This window comes from Myotis yumanensis, unplaced genomic scaffold (assembly GCF_028538775.1).
Source record: "Myotis yumanensis isolate MYYU_CA2020_CCGP unplaced genomic scaffold, mMyoYum1.0.hap1 SCAF_2, whole genome shotgun sequence".
Taxonomy (NCBI): Eukaryota; Metazoa; Chordata; class Mammalia; order Chiroptera; family Vespertilionidae; genus Myotis; species Myotis yumanensis.
In genome coordinates, this window is record NW_027223753.1 from 137,838,630 (window position 1) to 137,854,004 (window position 15,375).

The 15,375-nt window shown below is 40.7% G+C and overlaps 1 protein-coding gene across 1 annotated transcript in view; it reads right to left on the reverse strand.

The window, feature by feature from the left end:
• Positions 1-15,104, reverse strand: part of ADGRG7 (adhesion G protein-coupled receptor G7) — an 88,765-nt gene extending 73,661 nt beyond the window's left edge. Inside the window, exon 1 of the mRNA XM_070403512.1 lies at positions 14,950-15,104. Coding sequence (XP_070259613.1) covers positions 14,950-15,064 — 115 coding nt within the window. The 5' untranslated portion in view covers positions 15,065-15,104. The remainder of the gene's footprint in view (positions 1-14,949) is intronic.
• Between the last annotated feature and the right edge of the window lie 271 nt (positions 15,105-15,375).

A 15,375-nucleotide genomic window follows, 5' to 3' on the forward strand; every position in this document is an offset into this window, starting at 1 on the left:
AACAATAAAGATAAATTCAGAAGAAAAAGGTATATTGTATATATTTACTTAAATTTTTATTAAATAAATCAATTTTAGAGTCTAAAAAAAAAAGAACAACAACCCAGCCTTAGCTGGTTTGGCTAAGTGGATAGAGCATCAACCTGTGGACTTAGGGTCCTGGGTTCAATTCCAGCTAAGGGCATATGCTTGGATTGTGGGCTCAATCCCCAGTAGGGCTTGTGCAGGAGGCAGCCGATCAATGATTCTCATCATTGATGTTTCTATCTTTCTCTCCCTCTCCCCTTGTCTCTGAAATCAATAAAAATATATTTAAAAAATACTAAATACTACTACTCATGAAAAGGCACTATTAAGAAAATAAAAATATAAGTCACAGAGCAGGAGAAAATTACATCCTTACTAATAAAAGGCTAAGTAGTCATCACACCCTCACGCATGATGCCCTCATGCTGTCACAAGATGGCTGCGCGCACAGTGGAGGCAGGCTTCCCACAGCACGCGCGCAAGACCCTCGGCTCCAGCCTACCTCTTTGGGGCAATCCATCAAGGAGCCCCGGATGGGTGGGCGGGGCCTATTTCTTTGGGGCGATTGATCATGGGGCCACTGAACTGTGAGAGGGCACAGGCCAGGCTGGTGGACCCCTCCCCCACCCCAAATGCATGAATTTCGTGCACTGGGCCTCTAGTATATATAGAGGCGGACAGCCTCCCATGGTGCCCCCCGCCCGGCAGGGTCACGGATCCAGGTCCCAGACTGCGGACAGCCTTGCCCACTGCTGAACACCTTCAGTATGCAAATTAGCCGCCATCTTGTTGCTTCAGGGTGGGGGTCCCCACTGGGGTGCCTGGCCAGCCTGGATGAGGGGATGATGGCTGTTTGCAGCTGGTCACACCCTCTTCAGGGTGGGGGTCCCCACTGGAGTGCCTGGCCAGTCTGGGTGAGGGGCTAAGGGCCGTTTTCAGGCTGGCGGGTGACTGAAGCTCCCAACCTCTCCTTTTTTTCTTTGTTTTTAATTCTGAGATTTATTTACCTTCTATGGCTATCATTGGAACTGAGAGCTGGCTTTAGCTCTGAGGCTCGGCTCCAGCTCTGAGGCCTTGGCTGCTGAAAGCAAGTATCTGGACTTTGTTTGGCTTCTATAATTGAAACACTGTTGCAACTCCAGCTCTGAGGCCCAGTTGGCTGAAAGCAGGTTTCTGGGGATTGTTTAGCTTCTATAATTGCAACATAGTTGCTTAGAGTGCAGCTCAGAGCTGGGTGGCAGCAGGCGGGGAACCTTGGCTTTCTCCATCACAGGAGCAAGCAAGCCTCCTGTTCGCTTCAGCTGCCTGGCTGCAGGCCGCCATCTTGGTTGGCAGTTAATTTGCATATCACCCTGATTAGCCAATGGGAAGTGTGTCGGAGGTACAGTTAATTACCATGTTTGTCTATTATTAGATAGGACTAGAGGCCCGGTGCATGAAATTCGTGCAGTGGGGGGTGGGGTTCCCTCAGCCCAGCCTGCCCCTCAGTCCGGGAGCCCTCAGTGGATGTCCTACTGATGGCCACAGTCTGGCAGCAGAGGCTCGGAGCAGGTGTCCCATGTGTGTATGTGTCTGTGTGTGTGTGTGTGTGTGTCCCCACTGGGGGTCTGCCCCCAGCTACATTGGAGGCTCAGAGTAGGCTGTGTGTGTGTGTGTGTGTGTGTGTGTGTGTGTTTGTCTGCTGGTGGCCTGCCCCCAGCCACACTGTGGAGGCTTGGAGCAGGTGCCCCTCTATGTTGATCTCTCAGTCTCCTGGCCTCCACTGCGTGTTGTACTCTCCCTTGAGCTGTGGCCAGGGTGGGGTGCTGACTGCAGGCTGCCCTTTCCTGCTCCTGGATCACCATGGCGACCCAGGAGCAGGTGCACACGGGGGCTGCCTGCAGGCTGCACTTTCCTGCTCACCGATCGCTGGATCGCCAGGGCACCCAGGGTCAGGCCCTGCTGGGTGCTCCCTGTGGGCGGCACTTTCCTGCTCTCTAATCACCATGGCGTCCTGGCTGGGGGCAGGGCTTAGGCGGCACGGGGCTTAGGTGGCACACGGGGGTCCCTGGCTGGGGACGGGGCTTAGGCGGCATGATTGCGCTGCTTAAGCCCCGCCGCCCAGGGCTGCACACAGGGCCCGGATGGCGGCTTGCACTGTCCCGCCCTGCCTGCAATATGCAAATTAGCTGCCATCTTTGTTGGTGGCTAATTTGCATATCACGCTGATTAGCCAATGGGAGGCATAATGAAGGTACGGTCAATTACCATCTTTGTCTATTATTAGATAGGATAGGTGCTAAAAAACTTAATAAAAAATATGGACAGTATGTAAGAACAAGTGGGTTATATAAGCAGAGAGATTAAAATTCTAAGAAAGAATAAAAAGAAATACTAAAAACCAAAAGTACTATAATAGAAATGAAGAATGCCTTTGATGGGTTCATCAATAGACTGGACATGATCAAGAAAAGAATTGATGAGCTTGAAAAAATGTTAGTAGAAACTTCCCAAACTATATAGCAAAGAAAAAAAAGAATAAAATATGTAACCAAATGTCCAAGAACTGGAGGACAAAAGATATAATGTATACATACCAGAAGGAGAAGAAAGGGTATCCCAAAATAAATGGCAGACACAAAACCAAGAATTTCAAAGAATGCCAACCAGGATAAATGTCAAAAACAAGCAAATAAAAAACTATTCTTCAGCATATATTATTCCAAGTATAGAAAGTAAAAAGACAAAGAAATTTTTGAAAGAAGCAAGAAGGGGGGAACTTCCCTATAGAGAAACATCTACAAGAATTATTTTGGAATTCTCCTCAGAAACCATGCAAGCAATAAGAGTGGAATAAAGGAAGAAAACCACCACAAAAAATTCTGTATCCAAAGAATTATCCTTTAAACGTAAAAAAGAAATAAAGACCTACTCATGGAGACAAAAATTGAGGGAGCTTGTCAGCAGTAGATCTACTGTGCAAAAACAAAAATGCTAAAAGAAGTTGTTTAGAAAGGAAATAATACAGGCCAGAAACTTAGATCAACATAAGAAAAGAATTAGAGAAAAAATAAATGCAAGTAAAATAAAATCTTTTAGTTTTTTATTCTAAATTGATTTAACAGATAATTTGTTCAAAATAATAATAGCAATGATGTATCAAGTGATTACAGCTTATGGTAAATAGAACGAATGACAAAAATGTTATAAGGGAAGAGAAGGAGGATAGGGAATACTCTGTTATAAGGTATTGGCAATACCTATGAGGCTATATATAGTTAGAAAGTGGACTTAGATTAGTTGTAAATATATATTGCAAACTCTAGGACAGCCATTAAAATGTTTTTTAAGTATAAATTTATATGTTAAGAGTGAAGACAAAATGGAATCACTTAAAATGCTCAGTTAAAATCAGAGAAGGCAGAAAAAGACAATGGCAGTGGAAGAAACAAAGAAAACAATAAAAAAGTTACAAATATAATAGATATTAATCCAATATATCAATAATCACTTTAAAACAGCATGGTCTGAATATACTAATTATAAGGCAGATACTATAAGAATGAATAAAAGCCCTGGCCAGATGGCTCCATTGGTTGGAGCATTGTCAAGTACACCAAAAAAGTTGCAGGTTTGATTTCAGGTCAGGGACAGCAACTGATTGATGTTTCTCTCTCACATTAATGTTTCTCTCTCTCTCTCTCTCTCTCTCTCTCTCTCCCTTACGCTCTCTCTAAAAACAAAAAATAAAATAAAATGTCTTCAGGTGAGGATTTAAAAAATGTTTTAATTAAAAAAAGAATAAATAAAAAATAAGACCTAACTAAAAAATAAAAAAATTATTTTAAATAAAAGACACAAATACATTAAAAGTAAGGTGATGGGAAATCAAGGGAAAGTTGGAGAAGCTATATTGATTTCAGACAAAGTAGACTTCAGAGGGAAATATTATCAGGGATAATAAAGAGTGACATGTATAATAATAAAGGGGTTAATTCTTCAAGAAGAACTACCAATCTGAATATGTATGAGCCTATGAAAGTCAGTCAAAATAAGTGAGGCAAAACTGATAAAACTATAAGAAAAATAGACAAATCTGCTACTACAGTTGGAAACTTAAACACCCCTCAATTAGTAATTGATTGGTCCAGCAATAAGAAAATCAGTAGATACAGTTGAACTGAATAGCACCATCAATCAACTAGATCTAATTGACATTTATAGTATACGAGAGGCCCGATGCACGAAATTCATGCAAGAGTAGACCTTTCTTCTGCCAGCTGCTGGCACTGGCTTCCTTCCGGCAGCTGCCAGGCACCAGGGACCCGGGCTTCCCTCGCAGCCCCAGCTTCATCCAGAAGGTCGTCCAGAAGGACATCCAGTCTAATTAGCATATTAAGCTTTTATTATTATAGATTTCATCTAATGATATCAGAATATATAGTCTTCTTAAGCTCACCCAGACAGACTACATCCTGGGCCATAAAATACACCTTAACAAATATTTTTAAAACTTTTTAAATTTAAATAAATAAATATTTTTTTAAAGGATAGAAATCATACAAAGTATCTCTTTAGCCAAAATGGAATTATACTAAAAATCAATAACAGAAAAACGGCTGGAAAATTCCACAAACATTTGAAAATTAAACAACATATTTCTAAATGGTATGTGGGTTAGAGAATTCTCAAGAAAAATTTTAAAATATTTTGAACTAAACTAAAAGAAAGTGAGATGCAGCAAAAGCAATGCTTACAGGCAAATTTATAGCATTGAATGTGTGTATTAGAAAAGAAGAAAAATATCAGATTGATTATCTAAGTTTTCCCCTTAGGAACTAGAGAGAAGATCAAATTTAGTCTAAAGGGAAAAAAGAAAACAAATAATAAAATATTAAGGCAGAAATCAGGGAAGTTGAAAACTGAAAATTAACAGAAAATCAATGAAACCAAAAGTTAGTTATTTGAAAAGATCATTAAAGCTGACAAATCTCTAGCCTGTATAACTGTGAAAAAAAGAGAGCAGTCACAAGTTATTAAAATTAGATAAGAAAAAAGGATCATCACTATTGATCCCATGAACTTTAAAAGAATAATAAAGGATTATGAATAACTATGTTCACATATTTGATAACTTAGATGAAATGGACCACTTCTTCTAAGCATACAATCTACCAAATTCACACAAGGGGAAATAAATAATACTAATAGGTCTATATTAATAAAGAACCTGAATCTTTGGGATTGTCTACATAGACAATTATGTAATCTCTGAACAAAGACAGTTTTATTTTATTCCTTCTAGACTGAATACCTTTTATTTCTTTATCTTGTTTTATTGAATTAGCTGGGATTTCCATTATAATGTTGTTCCTTTTCTGATACTACCTCCCCCTGTCACACACAGGGTTGACAGGCAGACACCATATCTAAATCTCCATTAACCTGGATCACACTTTTTGCCCCACTATGGTGACTCCCTAAGACCACCACCCCACCCAACTTGTAGGCCCCATACAAGCCATTTCTAATGGCTTTATCATACAACTAGCCTCTCTTGCCTCATGTTTTAGATTTTCCTAAAGCAGTATTTAGCCTCTGCATACCCCCTGCCTTTTGTTAAGTAGCTCCAGACTACAGCCCTATTACCTCCATGAGTGATACACTCAAGAGACAAACTTGGAGAACACCAAAGCCCCACTGAAGTAAGTCTTGCTCCATAGAGTCAACTCCTACACAGCAGCTCCTCTGTTGTAGTTGCATCTGGTGATCGCAGACAATTGGCCTGGGGGTAAATCCCTTCCAGTGATGACAACAGTGATCAAGGCTCAACTACTACAGCACAGTGCTGTAGTACAACTACACAGCCCACACAGGGGCATACTTGGAGCACCCAGCTCAGGATACTGGGAAGGCTGAACCACTAGGCCCTACAGGACACCTACTACACAAGACCACTCTACCAAGTCCAGGAGACATAGCAGCTTTACCTAATACATAGAAACAAACACAGGGAAGCAGCCAAAATGTGAAGACAAAGAAATAGGTCTCAAATGAAAGAACAGGAGAAATCTCCAGAAAGAGTACTAAATGTAATGAATGCAAGCGAACTACCAGATACAGAGTTCAAAACAATGGTTATAAGGATGCTCAAGGAACCTAAAACTTCAACAGCCTGAAAAAGTACATAGAAAACATAAAAAAGAACCAGTCAGAAATGAAGGATACACTAACTGAAATAAAGAATAATTTATAGGGAATCAACAGTAGAGTAGATGACACAAAATCAAATCAACAATTTAGAATATAATGAAGCAAAAAACACCCAATCAGAACAGAAAAAAGGAAAAAGAGTACAAAAATGAGGATAGTGTAAGGAGCCTCTGGGAAAACTTCAAGCATAACAACATTCACATGGTGGTGGTGGTGGAGGGAGAAGAGAGAGAGAGCACGAAATTGAAACTCTATTTGAAAAAATAATGATAGGCCCTAACTGGTTTGGCTCAGTGGATAGAGCATTGGCCTGCAGACTAAGGGATCCTGGGTTTAATTCCGGTCAAGGGCATGTACCTTGGTTATGGGCACATACCAGTGGGGAGTGTGCAGGAGGCAGCTGATCGATGTTTCTCTCTCATCGATGTTTCTAACTCTCGATCCCTCTCCCTTCCTCCCTGTAAAGAATAAATAAAATATTTTTTTAAAAAAAATAATAATGATAGAAAACTTTCCTAACCTGGTAAAGGAAATAGACATATAAGTCTAGGAAGTGCAAAGAGTCCCAAATAAGATGAAGCCAAAGAGGCTCATACCAAGATACATCATGATTAAAATGCAAAAGGTAATAGACAAAAAGAGAATTGTAAAAGCAGCAAGAGAAAAGCAGTTAGTTACCTACAAGGGAGCTCCCATAAGACTGTCAGATGATTTCTCAACAAAAATTTTGCAGGTCAGAAGGGAGTGGCAAGAAATATTAAAAGTGATACAAAGTGAGGATCTTACAACCAACCAAGATTACTCTACCCAGAAAAGCTATCATTTAGAATTGAAGGACAGATAAAGAGCTTCCCAGGCAAGAAAAAATAAAGGAGTTCATCACAACAAACCAGTATTACATGAAATGTTAAAAGGTCTTCTTTAAGAAGAAGAAAATATATTAAAAATATGAACAATAAAATGGCATTAAATTCATAACTATCAACAATTGAATCTAAAAATTAAAGTAAACAAACAAGCCCTGGCCAGTGTTCTCAGTGGTTAGAGCATTGGCCCAAGCACTGAAGGGTCAGATGTCCAATTCCCAGTCAAAGACACATACCTAGTTTGCAGGTTCAATCCCTAGCCCTGGTTGGGGTATGTGCAGGAGGCAACCAATCTCTCACTCTCTTTCTTTCTCTCTCTCCCTCTTCTTCCATTCTCTTTAAAAATCAATGGAAAAAATATCTTCAGGGGAGGATTAACAATAATAAATAAACAAACAAGCAGAACAGACACAGACTCATAGATATAGATAACATTTTGACTATTGCCAAATGGGAGGGGGTTGGGGAAATGGGTGAAAACGGTGAAGGGATTTAGAAGTACAAATTGGAATTTACAGAATAGTCATGGGGATGTAAAATACAGCATAGGGAATATATAGTCAATGATCTATACTAATAAAAGAGTAATATGCTATTATACTGGGAGACCTTCCGGAGACCTTCTAGATGTTCTTCCGGACAAAGCCAGGGGCTTGGCTGGCCTGAAAACCATGCCCAAATGGCCCTCAGACCCTCGCCCAGGCTGGCCACACACCCCCGTGGGGACCCTCACCCCGATGGGGGTGTGGCCAGCCTGCAAACAGCCCTCAGCCCCTCACCCAGGTCCACCACACCCCAGCGGGGACCCTCATCCTGATGGGGGTGTGGCCAGCCTGCAAACGGCCCTCAGCCCCTCACCCAGGCTGGCCATACCCCCCAGCAGAGACCCCCACCCCAATGAAGCCATGGCCGGCTTGCAAACCACCCCAGGCCCCTCACCCAGGCCAGCCCCACCCCCAAAGGGGACCCCCCACCCTGATCCGAAAACACCTTCAGGGCAGACCACCTGTGCACCAGGCCTCTATACTATCTACACTAATAAAAGAGAAAGATGCAAATTGGTGTCACTCTGCCATGCCCACAAGCCAATCAGGATGAGTATGCAAATTAACCCAACAAAATGGTGGTTAATTTGCATATGCAGGTGCAGAGCAAAGACTGAAGACAACTGAAGACTGAAGAGGCTTGGCTTCTCTGCTGCAGCTGGAGCAGAGAAGCCAAGCCTCGCTGCAACCGGAGCAGAGAAGCCTAGCCTCACTGCTGCGGCTGAACCAAAGGCCTGGGTCCCGGGTGCTAGAGGAAAACCGGAGCCGGCAGCCAGGGGAAGGAAGGCCTATTGCGCGAATCTTCATGCAACGAGCCTCTAGTCTACACTAATAAAAGGGTAATATGGTAATTTAGACTGGGAGACCTTCCGGGAGACCTTCCTGGACGTCCTTCCAGACAAAGCCATGGTGTCGGGGCTGAGGCAGAGGGGTTAGGGGTGATCAGGCCAGGAGGGGAGGGAAATTGGGGGTGATCAGGCCAGCGGGGGGGCTGAATTTGGGGGTGAGCAGGCCAGCAGAGGGGCAGTTGGGGGCAAGCAGGCTGGCAGGCAGAATGGTTAGGGGTGATCAGGCAGGCAGGTGAGCAGTTAGGAGCCAGTGGTCCCAGATTGTGAGAGGATGTCTGACTGCCAGTTTAGGCCTGATCCTTGTGGGGTCCCAGACTGGAGAGGGTGCAGGCTGGGCTGAGGGACAACCCCCTCCCCTTGGTGCACAAAATTCATGCACTGGGCCACTGGTATCCTATTAACTCTGTATGGTATCAGATGGGTGTGAGATTTATCAGGATGATAACTTAGTTTAATCACTGGGGTGTACACCTGAAAGTAATATGATATTGTACATTAATTGTAACTGAAAAATAAAAAAATGATTTAAGAAGAAGGTCAGATCCAGAAAGATTGAGTGTCTTGTTTATATCATACTACAGTCCCAGTGCATGAAAATTCATGCCCTGGGGGGGGGGGGGTCCCCTCAGCCCAGCCTGCCCCCTCTCACAGTCTGGGAGCCCTCAGGGAATGTCCTACAGTCTGGCCTCCCTCTGCGGGAGGCAACCGGGCTGATCAGGAGAAGGTGCCGCCCCCATCACCCTACTGCTGCTGCCACTGCCAGCAGTAGCGGCTCTGAGGCCTGAGCCCCAGGCCTCATAGCCACCAGGGCTCACATCTGCCGTGAGCCTCAGGCCTCGCAGCTGCCTGAGCCCATGGCTGCCGTGTGCCCTGGGCCTCACAGCCGCTGTGGCTTTGTCCGCATATTACCCTTTTATTAGTATAGATAACTAGTTTTTAGAATTATGGACTCATAAAAGTGACTTCAGCTATTCATTAGCTCAACTTCCTTCTTCTATATAGAATACACACAGAGAACATTTTACATAAACAGCAACTTGTTTCAGATCAATAATTAATTGATAGCTGCGTGGGGACTAGAATTCAGATCTCTTGGTTACTAATCAAGGACTCCTGCTCCCTCTTCACAGTGCTTGCCTTTTCCACAGGGAGAACAGGTGAGCATCAGCTTCCTTTTACTTGAGAACCCATATACTGGAACACATTTATTAGTTGCATTTTTCTTTTATAAAATTTGTATGTTAATAACATTTCCCTACATTCTTTCAAATTGTAATAAGTAAGATTTCCAGAAATAGTAGCTCTAATTTCAACACTTTCACCACACATTATGGAAAATTGAATGCAGAACATATGTGACATGATACAGCTTGAGAAAGTAACATAAAATATTTTTTTAAAGTTTTCAAATGGAAAACATGAATTTCATTTCTTTTCCTTAACTACACAAAATTGGAATCCCTTTTGAAAAGTCTAGTTTGATTAAGTGGAGGAATAAAAATATCTTTCCATCAGGAAACTCTAGTGTCTGGTTCAGAGTCTTTAGAGGTTTTAAACCCAGTCATCTGTTATTTGTCCAAGGCCAAAAATTTAGAGTGTTTGGGTGAGGATAAAGTTTACTCTTAAATGAAAGAACAATGTTTAGGAAAGTTTAATCTACTGTGGAAAAAAATTTGAACAAATAATATACATAAAGTGTAATCTTTACTGAAGGTAAAGGGTGTTCAATATTAACTACTTACATATTTCAATAAACTGGTTAATATTTTTTTTGTTCATAAGTTTATAATGGTCTTTATTATCCATAAATGAGTGAGATCATGTGGTATTTTTCTTTCATTGACTGGCTTATTTCACTTAGCATAATGCTCTCCAGTTCCATCCATGCTGTTGCAAATGGTAAGAGTTCCTTCTTTTTTACAGCAGCATAGTATTCCATCGTGTAGGTGTACCACAGTTTTCTAATCCATTCATCTACTGATGGGCACTTAGGCTGTTTCAAGATCTTAGCTATGGTGAATTGTGCTGCTATGAACATAGGGGTGCATATATCCTGCTTAATATTTTAATAAAATTTTCCTCAATGATATAATGTAATATAAATATTTTTAAAAACAAATGCAGGAAGATATGGCAGTTCTTAGGACTGTTTCTGTTTTGAGCTAGTCAATTGAACTTCATGATTAAACCTATTGTAGATCTTCAGTTTAATAAATTGCTTCAATCCAAAGGTCCAATCTAGGTCCATGGCAACTATTCAAGGAATAATTCAGGGAGGGGAGAAAACTGTGCACTAAATTATTTAAAAATTCATAACTCAAAATAATAGCAAGCTTTTATTGAGTGATCACAGTGTACTAGACATCATCTTAAACCTGTAAATATATTAACTCATTTAGTCCTCAAACAAGTCCTATAAAGGTAGGGTTTATTATTATTCCCATAATAGGAAAATTGAGGCAGAATTATTAAGGAATGTGCTCAAATTTACTCAGCTAGTAAGTGCTGGCACTGAATTTGGACCCAAATAGTCTGGCTCCAGAGCCTTTTCCCCCTTAGTCTTATACTTTCCCCCCCTAACTCTAATGTATACACTCTTCACCACCATATTCTATAGTAGATCTTCAATAACATGATTTACCAAAGACCCTTGGGTGTTAGTTGTATTCAGAATTCCAAGTAAAAATATCTAATACCTTGAAATCAAGGAAAAATCCACTAAGCCAAGCTCCTAGGCTCTTAATTTAAGAAAGTGACTTTAGGCATGAATGCACAAACAGAATGACAGATCTCAAAGGAGAGAGGAGTGGAGGAGATGGAAAGAGATTAAACAAAGAACACATATGAATATATGTATAACCTAGGACCTTTCATTCTAAAAATGGGAGACAGCAACCAGCAAACAAATAAGTAAATTATGAAGTGATAAAAATCTATGAAAAAATATGTGTGAAAGAGTGAATGGAGTGATAACCTTAGACTAGGTGGATAAGAAAGGTCTCTTTGAGGAGGTGACCTTTAACCTAAAATCTAAACTTCAAAGAAGGAGACAGCCATGCAAAACCCTAAATCAGTGGTCTTCAAACTGTGGCTCGCGAGCCACATGCGGCTCTTTGGCCCCTTAAGTGTGGCCACGAAGTTTCAATCGGACTGTACATGCGCGCCTGCACATGGTATTTTGTGGAAGAGTCACACTCAAGGGGCCGCAGTTTGCCGACCACTGCCCTAAATGAAGAGTTTCAGGCAACCTGATATTATTAAAGAAGAACTCCAAGCCTTGAGTTTCATTTGGAAATTACAAAAGTTACCAATAGTTTTGAAAGAAATTTTACCAAACAAAACTTCAAATGCATAGGACATCTTATTCCTGGGAGCATAAATAGAGAAAGTAGTATACTTGGCAATATTTTTATGGATTAATACACCTTTGTATCTGTGTTTACTTCTATATTATTTATATGTATATAGGTATATTTATTTAATATATATTCAAATATATATATATTATTTCAAAAATGTCATGATGTCTAGGTGAAAAATAGGTCATTATTATTATAATGTTTTCAGCAGCAGCTTGTAAGAATACCAAAGACTATTCTAGCAATCTTAAAAGAAGTCTCATCTACTCACATGAAATACTGTCAATTTCATCAGGACCAGAGCCCTGAACCATGATCTTTCCCGAGAGGTCTTGTCAAGATATAGGAGCATTGCCAAAACCGGTTTGGCTCAGTGGATAGAGCATCGGCCTGCGGACTGAAGGGTCCCGGGTTCGATTCCGGTCAAGGGCATGTACCTGGGTTGCGGGCACATCCCCAGTAGGAGATGTGCAGGAGGCAGCTGATCGATGTCTCTCTCTCATCGATGTTTCTAACTCTCTATCTCTCTCCCTTCCTCTCTGTAAAAAATCAATAAAATATATTTTTTAAAAAAAAAGATATAGGAGCATGATAAAATTTTTTTCTATATATCACAGAAGATCATTGACTTTCTAAAGGCCATGTCTTGAAGCACTTGCTTGATATTTAAACCAATGATTCATTTTAAAAAAAGATAAACTTATTCAGAATAATTAGACAGAAATGAGCTCATTTGTGGTTTACTTGATGGCTAGTAGATATTGGGACTGTGTGAATGTGAGAAATCTTTCTATTTAAAGGCAATAACCAGGATGAATTAATTGATTGGGTTACCATCGTGTTGTTTCTAATTAGGCAGAATAGTGTAGGAATAATGAGCACAGATAATGAAGTCAGAATAATTAGAATCAAATCCAGACCTAACACTTTCCAACTACATAAACATTAAAACATTCTATGAGCCTCAGTTTCCCCATCTGTAACACGGATACAATATCTGCCTCAAAAAGTGGTTGTCAGGATTAAATGAAATAAGGTATGTGAATATTTTAGCATAGTTCCTAGAATATAGTAAGAATTTTTCAAATTGTCAATTTTATAATATGGAATAATGAAATATTCATGACTCTCCCCTTAAAAAGGTAAATTTAAAAAAATCCTTTGTATTCCCAGTAAAGGACCAAAGGGAGACCATTCAATAATTAGTAAGATGGGAGAATGAGATGAGGTGGAAAGAGATGGAGTAGAATGGAATGGAATGAGTGGAAGGGAGTGGACCCAAATCTACCAACTAAAACAAAATCTGAATAAAATGCACAAGGCAAAATATAGCAGTGAACAGTATCAGTCTTTCAATCTTTCTCTTTAAATGATAGCAGTAACCCCCTCATGTTCAACCTGGTTTACCAAAAAAACTGAGGGCTGTCCTTATATAAAGAGCTAATTCAAAATTCTGCTTAGAGCAAGGGAACATTTGTCTTTCCTGAGGAGCTGGGATGCTTTGTTTGGGGCTCAGTGGTCAGGAAGCTCGGGGATTTGTTCTGTATTTATTTTGAGCAACTCCCTCTAGCCTTTGACTTTCATATTTCCCCACCCTGTCCTCTTCCTTAAGATGTTTTTGTACTTTGGTCCTTGTTTGAATGGTTCTGTTGTATCTGTGTCCTTTATAAGTCACCACAAATTTCCCTTTAAAAGTAGATGTCGTTATATGCATAGCCCATGGACACAGACAACAGTGTGGTGAGGAACAAGCGAGGGGATAAGGGGGCTGGGTGGAGGCGGGCAAAGGGAGTGAAAATGGAAGACATCTGGAAAAGTGTTAACAATAAAAAGTTTAAATTTAAAAAATTAATGTAAATTTTTTAAGTAGATGCCACATAAAGATAGGAAGAAAAAAGGAAGGAAGGGGGGAGGGAGGAGGGAAGGAGGAAAAACTTCTTAAAAGCATACCTTTAAATGAGGTCTTACAAATTTAGGAGCCTTAATGGAGCAAACTCTAGGATTTTATAAATTTTTTAAACTTCAACTAAACTACTTTATAAACTTTAAACACATAAACAAAAACATTTTCCCCAAGTTTAAATTTTACTGGGGTTTTTTTCTGGTACATTTTCTCATGCTAATTTTCTAAATCCTACGAATACAGTAGTCTAGAAATATTGTTCTTTGGTGGGAAAGGGAAAAGCAGATCTATTCTCAGCTACCACGGCATCAGCAGCCAATGTGTCTGACGCCTTTTGTCTCTGCAGAGGATCTTTACAACCACATGTTGTGCTCCTGTCCTGCACAGCTGCCCTCTCAGAGGGACGCCTGTCCTTCGGCCCTCTCCTGACTGACGCTATTTACACTTATTTACTCTGTTTCATTAGAAACTTCTTACAAAAGGGAAGTGCTGAGCACACCCAGCTTTGAGTCCCTCATAGAAAACCTACACAGCCCTAGGGATTGCAGAAAGCTTTTGTTGAGAGTTTCTAGGGCTTTCCTTTAACATCATTGTTTTACACATCATGGACCTCCCCACCCCCTTTCCCTGGGTCAGCTCTAGCACATAGCAGGTGACTTGCAAAATATCTGTTGAATAACCAGGAAAATTGTTTTCTAAATTACATTAATTTTTTAGTAGTTTTCTATACCTCAGAAGGGAGAACTTTGTGTGCAAACCATATTATCATTATTTACAATCCTAGAGAAAACATTCTTAAACTTCCTTCCTGAGATGAAACTTTATTCTATGTATGTTTGATTATGTGTGTATGTGTGTGTCCATAACTATTTTTCTTTCTTAGATTTAGCTAAAGAAATCTAAACATGTGTTATTAATGGTTTTAATTCTTACGCTCCTCTCCATTCAATCAGGAGTTGAAAGAGCATAAAGAGGCCAATTCAACCATGTCATCCATCACCTTGCCCACTCACACACACGCAGTCATGTACACACAACCATATTCCAGACATCAACTGGCCCTTGTCTTCTATATTTCATAAAAGACAAGGGCCAATTGAGGCGGGAGCCCCAGCCCAGACATGGCACTTTTCAGTACTGTGGCAGGTGCAGGGACAGAGGCTCCACGCCTTCTCTCGCTCGAAGTTAAACATAGTAAGACGACATTACCTCTCTGGATCCTGACCACAGCCCTCCAGATGCCCAGTCCCAAAACGGTAGCGGTCAGCAGCCCAACCACGATGGCCAACAGCGTCCTCAGGTCACACACACGGCAGGAAGCCATGGGGAAGCCAAGCCACAAATCCACTCCTGGGTGAAAAATAACTAGCTTCTTTTCTTCTCAAGCCAAGGAGTTTAATCAGAAACTAATCTAAAAAATAAAAATGATTTTTTTTCTTTTAGTGACCTTTCAGGCAGATAGCTTCATTCTTAAGGATATTTTTAGGGTAATCAGGGAGAATGCAGTTCGAATCATGGAATGGAAAGTACATACTCTGCTTGCAATTTCCTCATCTTCACTGAGTGAGAACACGAAAAAAGTGATTGGAGTATGGAAAAGGGAAGAGAACTCAGGGCAATAAAGAAGAAGGGGAG